The sequence below is a fragment of the Pygocentrus nattereri genome, chromosome 24 (genome assembly GCF_015220715.1).
Source record: "Pygocentrus nattereri isolate fPygNat1 chromosome 24, fPygNat1.pri, whole genome shotgun sequence".
Taxonomy (NCBI): Eukaryota; Metazoa; Chordata; class Actinopteri; order Characiformes; family Serrasalmidae; genus Pygocentrus; species Pygocentrus nattereri.
The window spans coordinates 25869641-25892134 of NC_051234.1; the positions used below are offsets into that span (position 1 = coordinate 25869641).

The 22494-nt window shown below is 40.8% G+C and overlaps 1 protein-coding gene across 4 annotated transcripts in view; it reads left to right on the forward strand.

Moving 5' to 3' along the window:
* The window catches only part of LOC108438592 (golgin subfamily A member 6-like protein 22), a 181767-nt gene that overhangs the window by 150678 nt on the left and 8595 nt on the right, over window positions 1–22494 (forward strand). For 3 of the 4 annotated variants that reach the window (XM_017716529.2, XM_017716512.2, XM_017716503.2), the window contains exons 24-27: window positions 6188–6337; window positions 11503–11612; window positions 16044–16118; window positions 20143–20203. In XM_017716529.2, coding sequence (XP_017572018.2) covers window positions 6188–6337; window positions 11503–11612; window positions 16044–16118; window positions 20143–20203 — 396 coding nt within the window. The remainder of the gene's footprint in view (window positions 1–6187; window positions 6338–11502; window positions 11613–16043; window positions 16119–20142; window positions 20204–22494) is intronic. The other variant, XM_017716521.2, reaches the window with a different exon arrangement.

The following is a 22494-nucleotide window of genomic DNA, read 5'->3' on the forward strand; positions in this document are numbered from 1 at the left end:
CTGTGCAGGCCAGTCAAGTTCTTCCACACCAAACTCGCTCATCCATGTCTTTATGGACCTTGCTTTGTGCACTGGTGCGCAGTCACGTTGGAACAGGAAGAGTCCATCCCCAAACTGCTCCCACAAAGTTGGGAGCATGAAATTGTCCAAAATCTCTTGGTCTGCTGAAGAATTAAGAGTTCCTTTCACTGGACCTAAGGGGCCGAGCCCAATTCCTGAAGTTTGGAGGTCTGTAGTGATTGACTCTGCAGAAAGTTGGCGACCTCTGCGCCTCAGCATCCGCTGACCTCACTCTGTTATTTTACGTGGCCTACCACTTTGTGGCTGAGTTGCTGTCATTCCCAATCGCTTCCACTTTGTTATAATACCACTGACAGTTGACAGTGTAATATTCAGTAGTGAGGAAGTTGGCATCCTATCACAGTACCATGCTGGAATTCTCTGAGCTCCTGAGAGCAGCCCTTTCTTTCACTAATGTTTGTAGAAGCAGTCTGCAGGCCTAGAGGCTTGGTTTTATACACCTGCGGCCATGGAAGTGATAGGAACACCTGAATTCAATGATTGGGATGGGTAAGTGAACACTTTTGGAAATATAGTGTATGTATTGCACTGAAGTTAATGACACATTTGGAAATTTTAAGAATGTTTACTTTACATACCACATTAAGTTCTTTTGTTAAAAAAAAGCTAAATAAATTTGTTTTTCCATGATATGGGCTTTTGAAAAATATATTGTGCAGCTCTTCCTCGCATCCATCTTCTGTCTCTGGTCTCCCTTGTGTCTCTGCTTGTCTGCTGTACTCAGATTATAAAACTGCAGCAGCCAGCACCTCACTTGTGGTAGCTCCTATTCTTTTCCCATAACCCTGACATCCCTGCTGGCTAATCCTTGATCACTGGGAACTGAAATGTGACACGTCGTACAAACGGCATGCTTTATTTCAGCATTTTCATGGTTGTCTGCAATATATCCCCCTACCATTTGCATCAGCCCTTATTGTAATCTGATTTGAGGGAATAGACACATCACATTGGGAAGCTTGGATATGTTATGTTTGTATATGTGTCTGTTTGTGTTGCCTGCTGGCATTTGGGGGTGGGGGGTTTCCAGATTACAAGACAGCTGGCACTGCATTGTGTACTCAGTTCCCACCAGGAGCTTTAGCACTGATGGTGCTTTAGCACGGATGGCGTCTATATTAAAGTGAGCAGGCTAAGAGTAAAGAGAAAGAGGTGCTTAACTTTTCAAAGCCTTTCAGCAGCATTCAGCTCAGAGCTACTGCCACCACCATTCTTAGTGGAGGCCATGTTGGAGTGTGTCATCTTTGAGAGCCATCTGCTTTGCTGCTAAACCTCCCAATGAGTGATTTTTTTTAATAGGCCACACTAACGTTAAGAAGCATGCTAACGGAATGACATCTCTCCACCTCACAGTCCATCTCTCCGAGCCCTGCACACTTCAAGACTTTATGTGCTAGGACTGCACAATATGGAGACTAGTATTATGCTAGTATTGCCATTATACTGCAGCGTCTTGTGATTGCGATACACGATGCAAAGTATTAAAAACACAATGGGAAACCAACAGAACTGACATGTGACACATGAAAATATGGCAGGGTTAAAGAATGGCCTGCATTGTTTTGATCAAATAATGACTTTTTTGGATTACATGAATACTTTGGTTGATTTAAACATTTACATGAGGGCTCCTGAGTGGCATAACCATCTGGCTCTGTTGTTGGCCATATCATTTGTAAGATTGTGAGGTCCAAGAGAGCATAACTGACCTTGCTTTCTCTGGGTGGCAAAGATGGCCGTCCCTATCCTCCATTGTTTAGCACAACGCCAGCCAATCTGGGTGTTAGCTGACATAATTGTAGTCAGCGCGGTTAGCATTCTCCTCAACGTGCATTGATCTATCTAATGATGTGGAGACCTAGCAGGTGGGTAAAAATTGATGTGGCAGTCTCATGCAGCAGTTGATGTGTATGAATGTGAGTGAATGTTATCATAATTTTGGAAAGCTGTCTAACAGCTATTACTAACACTCACTAAGTTACTCGCATCATGTTCACTAATGCACCTTCATACTATCACGGATGCTGGCATATGAGCTGTGCACTGATAACAAACTAAAAAAATATCAGATTTTGAATTTTTGGACCGCTGGACACTTTTCTACTTCACCTTAGTTCATCTTAAATGAGCTGGGGCCCAGAGAAGGCGGCGGTGTTTCTGGATCTTGTTTTATATATGGTTTCTTCTTTGCCTTGTAGAGTTTTAACTTGCATTTTTTAATGCAGCAACAATGCTTTTGGGAAGTGTTCCTGAGCCCATGCAGTGATTTCCACTTCAGAATTGTTTGCTTTTAATGCAGTGCTGCCTGAGGGCCTGAGGATCATGGCCAGCCAGTATTGTTTTTCGGCCTCGTCTCTTACATACAGAAATTTCTCATTTTGCGTCAATATAGAATGGGCATATATTTCTCAAAGAAAAATAACATTTTGTATGTTGTGTTTGTACTGTTTCTATTAAATGTTAAATGATTTGCACTTCATTATGTACATTTTGCACAGGGTCTTATCTTTTTGGAAGAGATTTCCTCCGCAAATGTAACTTTTCATCTTTTGGTTACTGAAGTAAAAGCTAGAATGAAGTTTTTGGTGTAGGCTTAGTATTACTTGGCTACAGCTACAGTATAGAAGCCTGTGGAAGTCCTAACAAGTATAGAGAGACCTGTGTGTGGGTGTGTGTAAGCGTAGTCTGCAGTCATGCGTATCGTCGCTGTCAGAGCAAAACCTTGGCCAAAATGGTAAGTTTTCAGGAAAAGAGAAAAAAAAAACCTTAATAACTTTGAATGGAAGTTAATGGGACAAATTATATTTCAAAGTAAGTTTTGGACCGTTTATATTGCCCCATTTATCATGGAATTTACAACAATGTATAGAGCTACTGGCGTTTTCAAATTCTGTTTAATAAAATAAGACAAAAATTGAGGCGACGTTGTGGCCGATATGTGGACGTTTTGTGGAGCCGGTGAGTGTGTGATGCAGGACGCAGGCAGGACATGAGCAGTCAGGCTGGATTACTAACCTTCCCTTTATTAAGTATCTCTGTACGGAGGAAAGACCAGAGAAAGAGAGAGAAGGGGATGCACTTCATTAATAACGCACACAGCCCCTATAAAAAACCCACTTAACAAAACGGCAAATATTATTTTCCAGGGAGAGACATGCATGCCGGCCAGAGTAGCAGGCTCTGAGTCATTGTGTCTTTGTAGTACCCTTCATTCAGGATTAGTTTTACATGGGCAGGTGCGGTAATTACCAGAGTACCTCTGTGATTTCAGTACCATCTGAGTCATGTTAGGTTCACATTTGTTCAGGCTGGTATAATCCTGTTTATTGAATCATGTTCTCTTTTAATCTGTGTTTTACAGTAATTGTACTGTAAATATGCTGATTCTGTAAGTTTTCTTTTTTCGGATGAACTGTAATGTTTATCTTTCAATTTTTTTTTAGTCTTCCAGTGAAGAGCACTTTGAGATTTGTAACCACAATGGAAAGCACTATCAGAATAAAGAATATGAGTAACTCTAAAGAAAAAGCAACCGTCAGCTCAGTTGTGTTGAACAAATTTGGAAAAAACTTTCTAAACAACATTTCAGAACTCCACCTTTTTTGCAACAGATCATGGCTGTGTGGGGTTTTTTGACAGCACAGTGATTGACAATGTCAACATGTATATTTTTTTTTCATGTTTTTGAGCTTTTATTTTCTGGCAGAAGATAGAGATTATGAATTATGAAGGTTAAATTATATTCTACCCAGGAGTGACTGCAGTAATAGTCGTGGTAAGTGTTCATGGCGAACGCAGGTAGGAGTTTTGTGAATCACTTAAACAGCATTAATATGTGTTTTAGTAATCATTCAATTAAACTGAGAATCAGTCAGATAGACTACACAAAAAATGCAGAAAGAACTTAATTCGTACATGCACATTTTTTTTTATTAAATTCATATGTTCCATTCCTTTTACAGTTAAGAGGTGTACTTAAAATATTAGCTCACTCAATGGTAGTCGGTCAGGTACTACTAAAGACTTTGGTTTGTGTGCACGTGGCTTTAGAAAGGAGCCACTGATGATAATTCTGCCCTAATTCTGACTAGTATGAGGGGTCACTTGACATCAGCATCTTCAAACATAGTCCCACCCTAAAATGGCCTAAATCTCACAATCAAAATGACCAATGCGGTTCTTGGGCAGTCATTAATACAGTCACGCAGGAGCCTACAGCTAAAACCATGAACAGATTAAAGAAGTGAAGTGACAGCCACTTTTAGAGTGGTAATGTTTTCCTACTATATAATCAACTTTAGCATTAACCTCAGGTTTATCAGTTCCTTGTGAATGTTTCTATGTGTTCTATGACAAACATTTAAATACAGAAGATGTTTAAAAGCACTTGTTAGAGGACTAATGCTTCTGTCATTTTTAGGTTAGACATGGGTTAGACAGCAGCATAGATACAGCCCACTGTCATATTACAGTTTGCACTTTTATGCAGAGATTTGATCACATTTAAATCAGTCCTAAACAGTACAGACATGCTGTGGTAACACTATGAATGTGGCTACTAGATCTAATCCTGATGCATATTAACATTTTTTGGCCATCTAAATTAAACACAGACGTTTGAAGCCTCCAGACTTCCAGAGTTGTGTTTTTTTCACATTGTAACTCAAACATGATTTTTAAGTAACAATGTACAACAGATTCCACTGTCAGTTGCTGATTATGTTGTTGGCTACTCTGGCCTTCTGTCCAGCTCAGTATGGCCTAACCAGTGCTCCTTTGGCTGTATCCACTTAGATACCATCCAAAAAAAATCCTTTTTGGACAATTTACCTTTGTGAATTTCAAGATTTTAGTCCTTCCAAACTAGAATTAACAGTGGAATATGAGTATAACTACAATGCTTGCAAATACAATATCCATGATGAAAAAATGAACTAAAAATGATAGATATGAAGTCATCAGGCCTTTTAAAGGCCTAAAACTCCCTGCAGGTTCCTCACTGTCACAATTCATTTGCTTTGTGGCCTCATGGAACCAGCATGTTTGCATTTGGTTTGGTTTTTCTACACAAATGTACCACTTTTCTCTAGCATCCTTTGCAATTTAGCTGTTAAAATATTGGATTGGACCTTTTAAGAAATTGCCCTTTGCATGCAAGCAACAATAGCTCTACCCATAGTTATTGGTATAAACCGGTGCTACTCTTATTCAGGAGCAGATTATTAAGCTTTTTATTTGTGTCTTGTTTTTTTAGATCCTTCATTCAGCTTGATGCTAGCCTGAAACCACTTTGTTGACCTTAATATCAGTCCCCACGCTGACACACAACTACACACAACCACACACACGCGCACACGCACACCTAAGTTACTCCACCCCCCATTAAGAGAAACAATCTAAATGTTAAGCAGTCTCCCGCCTCCTGAAGAGGCCTGTGTGCCACTGCTTGGAGAAATTAGGCCCGCGGTGCTTTTGTCAAGCTCCCATTGTTCTGTCTGACATACATGGAAACAAAGGAATGATGTGCAATTTGGGCCTAATCATAACATCTGTACTTCTCCCCTATTTACATTTTCCCTATCAAGGCCAAGGAGAAATGTTAATTTTAGATGAGTCTTTTTATGACTGGTAATTACTGTCATTAAGAACGCCCCAGAGAGTCCAGGGGAGCGCTGACTGAAATGCAGTTTGACGTGTTCTATAATTAATGCTGAATTAATGCCTTACTTAGAAGAAAGGAAGGTCCTTAACAGTTCCAAGAGGCGGCCTGGTTCTGTGGCTGTTGTGTTACACCTGAGATACACACACTGCGTACAGACAAACAGCAGGTCCCATTGTTAGTGTTTGTAGTGGAGTGGCAAAGTAAGTAATGATGGTTCTTTCCAGTTTAGTTTACTTTTCCTCTACTAATCTGAGTAAAGCTGCTTGGCACAGTCAAATTCTGAGCAGGTTTTTGTATGGCCTTTGCTTAGTTACTTTGCTCAGTGAGACCTACTATGTGATACTTGTTTTCTCCAACATATGAAGCATACAGTAATCCTAACAATGCTAACAAGCCATCAGGGCTGCATAACAGTGTCATGGTGTCCCTCTCCTTTTATTGTAGGTGAAGAGCTATGAGGAGTGGGTTTTGGAGCAGAGCCAACAGCCCCAGCATGACCAGAGAGAGTGCCAGGAGAGCCTAGAGGAGCGCCATGTCCTGCTGAAGAGGGAGCATGCCGTCCTGCAGGAGAAATATGAGCACAATGTACGAGAGGTATGACCTTACATAACCAACGGACTCTGAGCCAGATGTACATATGAGCGCAGGCACAACACAAAATGTGCCTTAATTTAACATTGTTTTCTAAACCTGTAGACTACATCACGCAAACTGTGTGTAGCCCCACCGACTAACCATGCACTAGTGAAGAGCATGGTTTAAATAATGTCAGTAAGCTGAAAGCAAAACCGAAAATGAATGCCCAGTGGAAAAGAGATAGTAATGTAAATGAATTTCTCTCAGAATGTGCTCAAAGAAAGGTCTACTGAATTTTAAGGCAATTTACTGCACTAAAACTTATTTTGAGTTCAGAGGTGAACTTTAGTGACCTAAAGTGAGTTTACTTGAAAAGTTAGTTCAGTACATTGTTTTAAAAATTTAAGCTGCCTTGACCTCATGACCTGTGCATGAGTATGATTCTACTCAGGAGAATTTGTAACAATAACATGGACTGACCACACAGTACAGCTGCGTCACTGCATGTTTTGTTCTGCACTTTCTCACACACATCTGATCTTGAGTGATGGAATTTTTCAGCACACATTCAAGGCTCATGCCTTCGTCTAAGCACCATATCAGCTGCTGTTGTTAAAGAAAGTCTCTCAACATCATACCTTTTAAAGACCCTGATGCAAATTTAAGCCTGGTTTTAAAAGTTGGCAGGAAATCAATGCAAAGCTCACCACCTCAAGCTGTCCAAACGTAAATTGAGTGGAATATGTAATGAGCTACACTTGCGATAACACCATCCATTCACCGTTTTACATGACTCCTTCAAATACAAGCATGAAAAAGCTAATATTGCATTTTCCAAGTACAAGGCCCATAAACCATGTGTTAAGGCTTGTGTTTCGTACAAAACACCTTAAACCGGCACAAAAGGTTAAAAGAAAAAGTAAAAACATTTGAATGAGTCTCTCCAAACTTTGCCTTTATTATGGCTTCCATTCTTTTGAGGAGACTTGCTTTCAGTTTTTCAAAGATATACACAGAGATGTTTTTCAACACCTCCAAATTTCAGTCTTAGAAGTTGGTTGCGCTTTCTGTTTTCACAATCCAAGTAATCCCAAACACATCCAGTGATATTGAGGTCTGGACTCTGGTGTGGTCAGTCCATTGTTCTGAGAATACCAGCAGCTTCTTTGTTTAGATTTATCAATTTCAATTTCTTGACAGCTACACATCCTTTAAAGCACTGAGTTGTCTTCTCACAGTGGAAGGATGGACAGAAACACCTGTGGATGTTTTCAGATCTGAAGCAGCTTGATTTTCTCTTCTCACTCAAAGATGAAAGCTTTAAGTGCTGTTTATCTGATAGTGACAGTTTTGGTGGTCTGCCAGTTCTTCCGTGGTTGTTAGGAGGCATATTGTCTCTGTTTCTTCCTTCAGTTTTGGATTTTTTTTCTTTAATTGTCCCCTTCCTTATGCAAGTAGATTATCTTATATTTATCTCCCTGGTTAGATCAGAGGACACATGGACCAAAGTGAAAGTAACGTTTCACACATGATGATTAATGAACATAAAGGCCTACACCTATTTTTGTCACACGTCTCTTCATAAAACGACTGAACATCTAAAGGATGATCAAACAAAGGAGAAACCCTCTCCTCCAGCCCTCGCTGAATAATGTAGTTTAATGAGTGTAATGTAGTTTCAAATGTTTTTATTTCACTCAAACATGTTCAGACCAAGATGGTCAAAAGTTAAAAAACAGATTGCGGCCCTTGTTGACGGTTCAACTGGTAGATCCAGGCTGTCATGTGTGTGCAGTATGTGTACTGTCAGAGCAGGAGCTGGTGTCTGTGGAGGCAGAGTAGATGTGTCTTCAGGAGAGGAGGTAACTGAGTGTGCTGTATGCATACGCTGATAGCTGAAATTACTCAATCTCCATTTTGATCAGCCAGAGTCTGCATCTCTCTCTCTCTTTCTCTCTCTCCCCTCCTGCAAGTGCTCTAGCGATAGTCTACCATCCCCCAGTGCAGCCATGCATAGAGCCATCCCCATTAGCTTCATTTGTGAAAGGGCCAGAATGTTCCGACAGCCTGTGGCCGTTAGACTGAAGATCATGTGAAAACATTGGACACGGAGCTCAAGAATGACCGCATTATGACGGCGGGGAAGAAGAAGGGGGAAAAAAAGTGCTAGGGAAAGAAACGAATTGGCAGTGGAATTGAGCCATCATCTGAAGTCTCTCTCTCCCTCTCTCCCTCTCTCTCCCTCTCCCTCTCCCTCTCTCTCTCTCTCTCTCTCTCTCTCTCTCAGTGTTGGAACAGGGTAATTCTGACAAGTGGTGTCTAGACAGAGTGTTCAGTGCCTGTGAGTCAAGCCATAGAGGGCTGGGCCTTTGTTCTGGCGGCTGCTGGAGAAATATTAGGATGGCCTATTGGAGTAATGAATCACCTCGGCACACAGCAGGGCTAATATGCAGAGCAGATGGTCCACAGTGAAGCCAGCTCGCAAACTGAGGAGTGTCGCTGACGCTCTTTTTCTCTTTCTCTTGCTCCCTCTCTCTTTCCATCACTCCGTTTCCTCTACCTCTCCATGCACTGCATTTTAATCAGTCTATTTTCCGGGCTGCTGTTTAATGAATACCACATTGGCTGCCCTCTATGTCAGAGGTCTCCCTCCCTCAGAGTCTGCCCAGTGCTCTAATGCCTTACACATCTCAATACCTCTGCTCATGCTTTCTGTCTCTCTCTTTTTTACAACTTATCTCTCTTTTTTCATGTATATACATACATATCTACACTGAATTGCCTGTGTTTAGCCACACCAACCTTGTGCCTACACCCTTTGGCCTTTTTTTGCTGTATAGAATATAATATATACAATTATTGACTGTACCTCATCACAATTTATCATACTCCTTTACTGGAAGGAGATCACCATAAGACCACATTATACTGTTTGGGTAGGGATCTGTTCTCCACACAATAATTGCTATTGGCATTGCCTATATGGCAGCGACATGTAAGCATAGTAGTGTCTATGGTGCCAGTACAAGTATATCAGGCACAGAAGAGGTGAAAATAGTTTACCTACTAAAAATATTCATCTAATAGTGGTGCTCTTGCTGAAACTGACCACTGAAGAAGGGCTAGAGGATAATTAACATAAAATGTTCATGGAGGAAGATGAGCTGTAGTGTTGAACTGTCAGTGGCCTCAGTGGGGAACCCTCAGGGCCTTCTAGGCTTAATGATTTCTGGGAACTGAAAATTACATGTCTGTAATGTTAGTTCATTTTATTGTAATAGTGTCATCATACTTGTGTTTAAACTCTACAAGAATTGGAGTAATACTCATTTTCATTGTTATGCATTAGGGGTTAAAATCTTGCAATACTCAGCAAAAATTGTTAGGATCTTTTTTCTGTGGTATATTGGTAGATATATAGGTCAGGTGACACTGGAAGTAACCAGTCACATTTTGATTTCCAATGATTGGGACCATTTTTGTGAGAAAAATGGAAGTCTTCTGGAAGTCCTACATGCAGTAAGTCACTGGGTAGGTGGGTTAAAAAATCTGATATACCAGCTTCACACACCAACATGCCACCCCCATGTTGGTATCATTACAGTGCTGAGAATAGTCTACCAGTAGAGTAATATCTGGTTAGTGGTAGTCCTTTCATGGTCACTTTCTACTCATGAACAGGATAGAGGGGATGCTTCTAAATTGCACAGCAGAAGGACAGTCAGTAAATATAAACTTATAAAATGGCCAATAAAGATGCAAGGTAGCTAATACCTAATAAACAATTTTTACTCACTTGTTCTTTTTTCTATCTCTCTTTCCCTCTGTCCCTCTCTCTCAGAGCCATAACCGTTTACCCCCTTGCTGAGGTGTTTGCATTCATCCGTCACCCACTCTGCATGCTAAATCCAGCACTCATGTTGCTTTTTATGCCTGTATTTATTTCGGCTTCTCAGCCGCTAATAAACACTAGCCACGGAGCTGGAGCCAGCACACACGCATTTGTTACACATTAGCCTGGCTGGCCGGTCTGCTTTTGCTTTAGGTGGGGTCTCCCTCCGTTTGATTCGATCCAGTCCTCGACTTGGAGCTGTTTTGGCCAAAAAGGCAAATGCATGCATGTTTTTGTTCATGGTGTGAGAGAGAGTGAATGAGTGTGAGTGATAGAGAGTTTCAGACTGACATTAGTGTGTGCGCTCTCCCTGAGACGTGCTGTGTTCTCGCATCCAGAAAAACAATGACAAAAGAATCAAGAATGCTCTAATTGAATTCACCTGATTAGAAGTACACCCCCACAAGAGTATATGGTTAGCATAATAAAGTTCTAAATGTAAGACATGGGAAAGCTGCAGGCATTCCTCGCAGCATATTGAATCAATTAATAGCATGTAGAAGTAAAGCCTGATTATGTGAGGGAGAGCAGGGGGAGAGAAAGACGAGACTGCAGTCCTGGCTGAGGTGGCTGTTATTAGTGGTGGAGTGAGGGCGTGTGTGTGTTTGTGTGTGAGTGCGCAAATATGCTTACGCTACATGTTTTGGTTTTCTGTTTTTGTGGGTACCAAATGACAGGAAATTAAGAAAGTTGACATCGATTTGACTTTTGACAAGTTATCACTGCATATATGCAAGCAGGACTGCATACTGCACTGTGCAAAAGGTTTTTAATTAAAAAGTTATTTATCTGGTCATTTATCTGCTTAGAAAAAAACACAAACATTGTAATAAGTAGACAAATTATTATTACAATAAGCAGTGATTTCACTCAGTCTGTGTCAGTGTGTATATTTAACTATTTCCAAAGCTCTGCTTGAGGCAGCTCAGTATTATCTGTAGTTATCCAACATGTAAAATCAGGTCTGTTGATGATAAATCCTTGCTGTGTCTAGGGGCGTGCAGTAGACACGCTCACAGGATATTTTTTTATTGTTGTCGTTTTGCTTTTTTTTTTTTTTTTGTAATTTAAGAACACCAGCTGCCCTTTACATTATGTGAAAAATTCGTGACAAATGAACCAATATAAATCCTCTAAAATACCTTCTTACGTTGAACATTAAGACAGTTTTTTCCTTCTCCTGTAAAGTTATGTTATACATGTAATATGTATTTATTGTGTGTGTGTGTGTGTGTGGGTGTGTGTGTGTTCGTTCTCATGTCCGGTTTTGATTTCTTGCTTTCACACACAGCTGCAGCAGTTGACTGTGACCCTAGAGGAAGCCCTCACTGATAAAACACACCTCCAGCAGGAGAGAATGCAGCTTGTGACCATCATCAGCCAATGGATCAAACAGCACAAGTACATACATCTACTTTTTGCATGTTTATATGTACACTATATTGTCAAAAGTATTCACCCATTCAAATAATTGAATTCAGGTGTTCCAATCACTTCCATGGCCACAGGTGTATAAAACCAAGCACCTAGGCCTGCAGACTGCTTCTACAATCATTAGTGAAAGAATGGGTCGCTCTCAGGAGCTCAGTGAATTCCAGCGTGGTACCGTGATCGGACGCCACCTGTGCAGCCAGTCCAGTCATGAAATTTGCTCGCTACTAAATATTCTACAGTGAACTGTCAGTGGTATTATAACAAACTAGAAGCGTTTGGGAATGATAGCAACTCAGCCACGAAGTGGTAGACCATGTAAAATGACAGAGCGGGGTCAGCGAATCTGGGTTTGCCGGTTGCCAGGAGAACGGTACTTGTCTGACTGCATTGTGCCAAGTGTACAGTTTGGTGGAGGGGGGATTATGGAGTGAGGTTGTTTTTCAGGAATTGGGGTCGGCCCCTTAGTTCCAGTGAAAGGAACTTTTATTGCTTCAGCAAAGCAGGAAAGATTTTGGACAATTTCGTGCTCCCAACAGTGTTGAAACCCGCAAATGCGCTTCTGTAAGAATGGTCAAAAATTCACATGAACACACTCCTAACTCTTGTGGAAAGCCTTCCCAGAAGAGTTTAAGCTATTATAGCTGCAAAGGGTGGGCCGACATCATATTAAACCCTATGGTTTTATATATATATATATATATATATATATATATATATATATATATATAAAATCTCTACTTGTTGTGTTAATATTTTATATATATATATATATATATATATATATATATATATATGTGTGTGTGTGTGTGTGTGTGTGTGTGTGTGTGTGTGTGTGTGTGTATATATATATATATATATATATATATATATATATATATATATATATATTCCTGCTGTCAGGACAAAACTGCATATCTCCAAAAAGGTAATATATATCGCACCAACATCACACAAACACGCAGTGTGTTTGACAATAAAGTGCAGATTTAATGGGGCGCCAACTAACTGTGGTCCTCCCCTCAGACCTCTCATCATCCACAGGGAATGCGTAGGCTACTATAGGCATAGGCTCTCTCTCTCTCTCTCTCTCTATCTCTCTCTCTCTCTCTCTCTTTTTCCTCCTGGTTATTATTACCATCAATATTAAACACTTCTGCTCACCATGCACATCATCAAGACCCCACAGCAAATGGCTTTCATGAATACAGCTTGCATTTCATCTGTTTTCCGAAAGCAGAAACATGTTTTTTCTTCTTTCTTTTTTATTTTATTTTTTATGGTGAGCTCTGAGGTAATACTTAACGAAGGCACATTGGCCAGCGATTTGCAACCCCACTCTATAAATGATCAAGGCCACCCACATCTTCCAGTTTGGTTGAATAATAAAAGATTACATTCATTTTGGTTAATTAAGAAATGTCAGGAGAACAAATCCAAGCCACCATGAGTGTCTCACTGCACCCTGCTGCATAAAAAAGGCCAGGCTATCTTTAGAGGCTAGTCTTTTTCCCCCTCCTTGAAGTCTTCTCATCCTGAGACCTGCATATTTGCTTTGCTTTCCGTTTCTGCCTGATTACAGCTGCAGCGTTTGATTTGCAATTTAAGCCCAATCATGACACAATCAGTCCTAATGAAAGCCATTGAGTCTGTGATCACTGTTGTTACATGCTCTTTAGTAATGCTTTATCACCTCAGATTATTGTCCCCGGGACTCCAGTCCAACCTGGACAACATTTACGTGCGCTTATCAGGCCTTATTTGTGCCGAGTTGTTCTGGGTCTAATGATACAAGCCCAGTCTTGAATGAAAAACACCACCTCTGCTCTACATAATGTTCATTGAGAATTATCTGAGAAGTCAAGTCAAGTCAGCTTTATTGTCAATACTACAATATGTACAGGACATGCAGTGTACTGAAATTACATGCTGTAACAATAACATTAAATAGACAGTAAAAGAGAAGGCATCTTATATGTCATCTGGCTCCTAAAATCTCGTTCTGTGGATTTAATGATGGTGGTAAAAATACCGTTGATAGAACATTAGTATTTATGAGTGGTTTGTCTTAGGCTGTAACCAACATACCACACTCTAATGTGAAGGGTATCACACATTTTTGTGAGGAAGTAGCAGTATCCTACATTCATCTTGTGTTTTATTTCTTTCTCTGAGGACACTTATCATCCACTTACGAAGTTTGTGTGGTGGTACATATCAAAAATGCTTATAATTAATTTGTTCATCCTGATAGAATTAAAAAGGTGGTTTATGTTACTGTGCCTTTAAGACAGATGTATGTAGATGATCTCTGTTCTGCTTGGCTGTCATGCACTGTCCCTCATTCAGAAAGTTGTCCAGGCTAAAACAGTCCTTTTAACTTGTGAATCAGTGGGGCAAATAAGTGGATGTATCTGAATTTTTAAAAAAATTGTGTTCTTTTGGGATAAAAACAAGAAATCTGTAAGTGGGTTGTTTTTACAGTGCAGTTATATGAACTGTAACAGGGTTTATGTACATGCGTCTGATGAAGGAAAAATGAAGGAAATAATTTTTTCATGATAGGGGCCCTTTAATGGTTTCATGCTCTTGCAGTTGCTCCCTTTTGTTATAGCTAAACCGAAAACTTGAAACACAAAACATAACTGTAAAAAAACACACACACATCTTCTAAGCCGCTTATCCTTCTGGATCGTGGGGGAGCTGGAGTCTATCCCAGCAGTCATTGGATGGAAGGCAAGATACACCCTGGACAGGTCACCAGTCTATTGTAAGGCAGACAGACAGGGCTAATATTAATAGAAAATTTCAATAATTTTGCCGGACGAATAGTGTTGTGCCACCGGCCTGAACTGGCCTGCGTGCCTTGTCAGCCCCATGCCCAGTGCCAAGTATTGGTTAGAGGGCTATAAAGCCCCCCAACTTTGGGCAGTACAGTAGTGTAGCTGTGTTCTCTGGAGTGAATGGAGCTCCATCCAACACCTTTGCAATGAGTTCCAGAACTAATCATCTAACATCAGTACCCGAACTCACTAATGCTCTTATGACTGAATGCAATCAGGTCCTCAAAGTAATGTTCCAACATCCAGTGTAAAGCCTTTCCACAAGAGTAGAGGCTGTTACTGCAGCAAAGAGGAACAAACTGTCTATAAATGCTTTTGATTTTAATAAGGAATGTTTGATGAGGAATTTTGCACCTGTAGTATAGCAGTCAGTATTAGCAGCTATCGGAAGTTTCAATTCCTTAAAATTTTCATATCAGTCAGACACCAGTCCTTAAGTGCTATATGTGTCCTTACATGAGCTGTGTCTCTTCAGGGAATTCTGAATGAAAGCGAACGAACACAAGCAGGGTGAGACACTCAGGGAGACGCTCTGAGCGCCTTTCTGACACCACAGCTCTCACACAGGGAGCGTATTTCCCCACCTGTGTCTGATTTGAATACAGAGCCCTCTGCTCGTGTTTCAGCACCGTCAGAGTTTACGCCCGTTGCTCTGATCTCAAATCTCCCGACACCTCGCTCTGACCACTCCGACACATCAGCAGTCCGACCTGCAGCGTTAACGTTTAGACAGTTGAGCTCCAAAAGCCTTTTTACTGTTTCCTCACAGAGCACAGCGGCCTGCAATCCAGCTGGGTCACCTCACTCTCACTTTATGGCCTGCCTTTCTTTTTGATTTGTGTAATCAGTATTTCTTTCTTTCTTCAGCCTTCCGTCTGTCCTTCTTTCTGTCTGTCCTTTCCATCCTTCGTTCCCTCCTTCCTTTCCCTTTTCTTTCTTTCTTCCCTCTGTCTTTCTTTTTACTTCCATTCTTTCTTTAACTCTCGGTATTTTTGTTTGTTTCTTTCTTTCTTTCTTTTTTCAGAAGACGGAAATGTAACTTTTATTTAAATGTAAATATGCAATTTTACAGATAATGTATTAGTTTACATTCAGTTTCCAGCTTTCTGTATGAAAAGGTTCGAATTTACATTTCTGATTTTTTACATGTTTCAGTATCAATAAATAACAAAACATGAAAATCTTTTTTTTTTTTTCTACGAAATGTGCCTGGATATGAAACAACTTCATGAATTTCAAATCACTAAAATATCTGCTCTTCTATATGATATTGATTAAAAGTTTAGAGTCTTCACTTTCACAGAATTTCTCTGCTTGTTTCAGTAAACTAGGAGTGAGAATGCGTCTTAAATGATGCTGTGCTTTGGTTAGCGCCAGTGATAAATGCTACCTCTAAGAGTTACTGTCTGCTCTGTTTATTAGAATCTACGTGTCTTTTATTCTCCTCTTTAAATCACAGTAGTCCACAGTAGTTGCTTGTACTTTAAGCATATTATGTAGAGTTTGTCTGCACGGTTGTCCTGTCACATTAATTCATCCATGTCTTTTCTTTTTTCAGGGCTGCTAGCGAAAGTCTGGCCAGACGAATCAAAGAACAGAACTGGCTTTTGGCGGCCATCAGCAGAGAGAAAGAGTAGGTTTAATCACCTGTCTCCTGCTTTTACATCCTCTTTACAACTTTGGCCCTTCTCATCTCCCATGCTTCATCACCGTCACTGTCTGGAGCTCCACCGCGGCTCAGCTACATTGCGTTCCTTCATTCGCTTTAAAGCATCCAGCTAATCAAGCCACACTGCCGCGAGTAAAGATTTCAGCACAGCTTACTGGCTTTCTCTCTGCGGGCTAATGGCGTGTACAGCAGGCTGTTCACACGCCTCTCTCCGGTCTCCGCATCCCCTTGTCAATTTAGCGCCGGATTGTCTCCCGCTTTCAGAAGGAATCAAAAGCTCTGAAAAGGCGAGTGGTTTGTTAGCCGTATCTCGGAGCGATACCGCTGTTCTGCACTCCTCATTTAGTTGGTCAAGGAATTTGACACAAAGCTTTACACGGGGGCCTCTGTTAGCACTTAGCGCTTAGCGGTCAGGCTCCCAGCACTCACAGCTCTTCTCACAGGGCTCCAAATGAATGGAAGGCCCTCCTGTGATCTGAGCTGTTGGCTGGGAAATGGAGAGATGCAGAATGCCCATTATAACAGTGAAGAGCGAGGGAATGAGAGAGAGAGAGGGAGGCACTGCTCCTTCTCTGTGGAGTTCGGAGTGGAGTTAGCACAAATAAAGCTCCAGGTTTCAGTGGAATTCCCACATCTGGCATTGAATTCATGGTGACACAGCATTTGTCACATGGGGTTTGTGTTGTGCAGAGCTATATTAGTATCTTCCCCATCATGCCATCCATACGTTTCATAATATATTCCACTGAAATGCCCACTAAACTGAAGGCCCTACAGAAGGGTGCTAGGAATTTGTTGGTTTGTTGTAAACAGGCGCTTTTACACCTTTCACACCTACTATGATTGGTGTGAACTAATTAAACTTTTTTTTTTAGTTCAGTTAATCTAACAGGTGTGAACACTCCCATATTTGGCTCTGCACCAAAGCGTCCAGTAAAAGTTACGGTCCATTTCCAGACATCTGTGGTTCAGCTCACAGCTGTTGGGAGCTCATTTTTATGATGAGCCGCACCAAACAGGGGAATCCAACACCACAGTGTGCTTTTCTCAGAGCTTTATTCTCTGCATAATCATCACAGTTAATAGTGGTGTTGCACGGTGAAATTTTATTTGCTTGACATCTACGTGAAACTAAATAGCACAAGTTGGGCAATATAAAACATCCCTGCAACTCATTTGAAACTCAGGCAAACAGCTGCAAGTGTCTCTTTGTGAAACAGTTGCAAGAATCACTTGTTTGCTTCATAAAACAACCTGTCAAAAATGCTGACAACACATCACATGATCATGTCAACAGATGTACTGTCAAACAGTTGATTTCACTGGATCAGTGGACAAGAAAATCCAGCAAAGTTTACTGGATACATGAAAAAGAAGGCCTCCAACTGGCTTTCGTCAGTTTGCTGAGCCACGGTGGTCAGCCTGGTCCAGAAGGATGACAAGCATGGGCATGCAGTCAAGGCAGATGAAACAGCAGCATTAGACCACACAGGATGGACAGTTAATTCATTTGGAATCCAAAGGATTAGAATTATTACAGAGGGGACACTGAGTAAAACTTTCACTGATTACCAAGTAGGATCAAGTAGGATACAACTATAACTGCTACTTATAGTATTCATTTTCAGAGGCTTAACATACACACAACAGATAAAAAGCTCAAGTATATATTAAAGAATTTTACACACATAGATAAGGCAGATACGTAAAGAAAAAAGAACAGCAACGACAGTAAAAAATATATATATGAAGATGTTAAAAATGCTGAGAATGATGTGGTCTTTCAAAAAATATAGGCTGCTAACTTGGCCAAATAATGGAGTAATTGAATTGTTTATAAACTGTCAAGTTGCAGGCAGCTCATAGTGAAGCTCACAGCTCATTTGATTCGGCCACATGGACTTTTGTACTTTCAAAATGTCACATTAGACATCAGTGACCTCTTTGGCTGAATTCAAACTGACACGTAATTAAACCGTCATGAGGTAGAGATCTAGTGAGGTACCATGATTACTTATTGCAATATCAGTACACATGAAGTGAAATGTTACGAGTGTCACAGAAAACCCAAACTTTGCAAACGCACCAGTGTGAAAGCAGCCTAAAAGGCACTGAAACTTATATATATACACAATCCCAGAACCACAAATCCTAAATTAGCTTGGATGCACAGTTCTAGGAAAGACTCTGAACTTTATGTGGAGGTACAAACATGGTTTTTCAAAATTCCATCCTATGACAGTTTTTTTAGGCAATCTAATGTCGCAACTCCGAAGAAAACAAAGAGTATTTTTTTCTTGGCTGCTTCCAGTAGCTGCAAAATGCCATAGTCTGTGACAGTGGCTTATTTTGGTGCATATTCATTAAGTGTGTGCAGGTGCAATGCTAGCACTGCCACATATTTAGCAGCACACATTTGCTCCTGTCTGTTTGGTAGCTTATCAGGGTTTGTATTGATTTCTTTATACTGTATTCTGCATTTCCTCTGTTTTTGGAAACGTCCATCTGCTTCTTATGAGGCACTTTGTCACTGTTGAACTTCTAAAGCAAAAGGGAGTGACGGTGATTCTTGCAGACCCATATTGGCATAAGCAAGCGGGGTTAGCCAATCCACCGTGATCTGTTAGCATTTACTGCCCACACCCAGACAGCTGGAAGGGGTTTGGTTCCTGAAATGGAACCATTATTAGCTTTTGATCTGACCTTATCTGCAGTGAAAAATGTGAGAGCAACATCTACCAGCTCTTTACTATTTTGGGAATAATGGATGGTCCTTGTGCATTGATGTATACTTTGTCACTGTGACCTAACTTAATGCTGTCCTGCAGTAGAGCTGAATTTTCTGCATGATTGGCTTGGAATTGCTTCTTCTATGGAAATTACTGTGTTTAACTGCACTGTTCCCATAACTGATCTTAGCTCGTTGTTATTGTACAGAGATCATAAAAGTGAATGGATATTCCTTAGAAACACGATGACCTTTAATACACACTTTAATAGGACTTTTTGTTCTGTCGTCTTTGTCAAGATGCAGATTTCTTATTTAAAGCCATGACACATCAAGACACAGTATTCTTTTGTATACAGACAAAAGATACAAAAAATTGGTATTATTGATTAATACCTGCTGCAGATTAGACCTGCTTACTGTAATGTCTTTGCATTTGTAGCACGGCTTGTGCTACCCCGGGCTCAAGGAGGATGCTGGAGGCAGGGTTCAGTGTTGCATTACTTTACTTTCACACAAATAAATACACACAAAACAAGCCAAACACTAAGCTGGCCGTTTTTCAATCTCTTCCTTGAGCTTTTCCAATCTTTAGTCTGCTGTTGCTCGTCCCTCCTGCTCTGTTCCCTCTCAGCTCTTTTTAAAGGCGAGCACCAGAGCCGGGAGGGAACGAGAGCTCGACGCTCCGCCTCCCTGTTACCACCCCCAGCTGGCAGCTCAGCCGCCTGGGCGGCGGAGCTCGGGACTTGCTCCTTCCTCTGGTGCCTCTAGTGGTCGTCCTCCGTCATGCCGTCACTCCCGTGACTCGCGTCGTCACCACTGAGTGTTCGGGCCCGCTTTCCTGCCGGCTCTCTCGGCCATCACCGTCGGGGCCTGTGGGGCGGGCACAGGCCACAACCTTAGATTCTGTTTAGGGGAAATTCTGAATGAAACCACATATGAGGAAATACAATGTATTGAGCTCAAATTTGTTTTGAACATGTGCTTTTGCTCGCTTCTGGTGGTGTGGGTTCATGACTCTTTCTTCTCTTTAAATGATGCGCACAAAGATGACTTGCACACTATTAGCTCCCCCTTGTTAAAAAACTACACAGAGCTTAATCTGCGGGATTGAGTGAGTTCCAAAGCCACGATCATGTGTTCTACATATTTAAACCAAACCCAGTGCATGAAAAAATTCTCTAAGAAAGCGTTTTATGTAAATATGCATGAATGGAACCCAACATGGCTTGTGTAGCAGTCCTGTGTTGGTTTTTCCAGGCCAGTGACATTACGTAAACCACTTAGCCAAAGGAACAGAGACAACAGGGATAGATATCAGGTAAGAATACATGATTTCATTGTACACATTGTAATTTTTATTTGCTAAGTCTGGGCTGTGTAGTTACACATGGCTTTTTATAGAATGCTTAAAAATGAATGAACGGAGAATGCTGTGTTTTTTCATGTGTCAAGTTCAATGCTGATGTGTCTCATTGGTTTAGTATCTGTACCACTGTTTACCAGTGGAAATTTTAAGCATCAAATATTTTTCCTCCCTTTTCCTTCCAAAAAGATTTTCATCTTATTTATTTATTTTATAGACAATAGTCAAGAGCCTTACAGTTTTAAATGCTCATTAGTTTATAAAAGTATGCAGAAAATAACAGTCCATCAAAATTGATTTAATGTGTCTCTTAAGCAAGTACTCTGGTCTAGCTGGACCTTGATCAACCAGTGTTCATTTCAACATGTTAATGTTTCATTTGGTTCATTTGGACGAAATGGCTCATTAATGGCCTGTAATAATCCATTGTTTTAAATATATAATTTTTTAATTTGCAATTTAAATGAGCCCTCTTTAGTTCTCTGTCAGCTCTCTTTCCCAACACAGTTATCACCTTTGAAGGGCCATCATTGAGCGACTTGTCAGTCACCACAGACTCTCTAGTGCTTTAGCGGCTAATGTTTAAAATGTTTAACAGTACTGTGACAGGGGGTCTAGTTATTATAAGATGCCTTAAAACATGTAGGATGGTCACCTGTATTGTGTATCTCTCTCACACGCACACTCTTAAACTCTCTGAGACAGCGTCTGTGTTGTTTTATCAGCCCTTCCTCGCCTCCCTCTATCGCAGTGTCAACCCTGTTACTTTGCATGATGAAAAAATCCCAACGCAGCGCAATGTAGAACATAATCACTTTATCTGGAGCTGATTTGAGACAAGAACTTGTCCACTTTTCTCCTCGACTCCAACAAGGAGAAATATCTCTGGCAGAGCACCAAAAGATAATTATACCCAAGAGACAGGAGGTAGAGCGTGCGCGCGCGCAGCCTGTCAATCGCTGCGGCTCTGCGCTCCTTCCTACAGCTTTCAAAAGCACCACACCAACACACAGCCTGCCGAACCACCCCTCTCATCCCTAATGGATGTGTTTGTAAGGAAATGAATAACTCTTGTTTTCCATTAAGAGCATTGGAAGAAATGGCAGTTTGTGTGTTGTCATGGTAGACAATGTACATATTGAAGTTCAAAGGGTTCAGGGAGTATGTACTCTGGCCTGCAGTAATGACAATCTTCTCTCTGATGTGTTTGATGCACTTTTTTTTGTCTCCCTTCATCATCAAATGCCATTAATTGCTAGCAGATGGGTCTCGAACACTGTGTACAGGCAGATGTAGCACTCAAAGTAATTTAGGCGTTTCTGGTTTCTGGGTGGAATCCCCTAATGTCTGCAGTCAACAGCTACCAAGACTATTCGCTCTAAGAGCTATTAGTTATCCTGAAAGGTCAGAGAATATTTTTGTCATGGGTGTTTTTGTAGGGCCATTTTTCTTTGCCACAGATTGGTGTGCATCTGGTTAGTTGTAACAGCGATGTTTTGCTTTAAGTGGTTGGGGTCAGTGTGTCTGGTGGGTTGAAGTTTCACTTGTGTAAGCTGGACAGTGGTCTTTTTGCCCTGTTAAAGATAAAAGAAATGTCTGGAAGACAATTTCCTACAATTTTAGAAATCAAGGTGCCAGAAGTTTTCCTTGGACAGGTGGCATAGAACAGGGGTCAGCAACATGCGGCTCCACTGCAGAATCAGATTTTTAGGTAAAAATAATCCTCCTTTGTTGTAGAATAAAGCTCTGCTGAATGTTCCGACATAGTTATAACAAAAAATGGTCTAATGGTTATTTACAACAAGAAACTGCCAAACACTAAAAAGTCGCAAAGTTAAGGTCAGCTTTTCGTTCGCCGGGTTCTTGTTCAAATTTTCCATTCCACCTTAAATGATGCAGCAGTTACTTTCTGGCGTCTCAGGTACCATTTAAGGTGGAAGCGGAAAATACAAACAAGAAAAACATTGAATATCGAGAGACATTTTACACGAAATTTTCACTTTTGAGGAAAAGTTTCTTGCTGGAGATGCGAGAAAATTGGCTATAGCTGAGCTAAAGCTTAAAGTAGAGCAGAGCAAGTCTGCGCTTTCGTTTATATATATTTTAGCCTATACAAGCCTATATTTTTGTTGAAATGACAAAATGGCTCTTCTCAACATTTGGGTGAAGAATGACCATTGGTTCCCTTAAGAACCTTGCTGTGACTGGTTCTTTCACTAAATGGTTTAGCAAAGAATTTACACAAT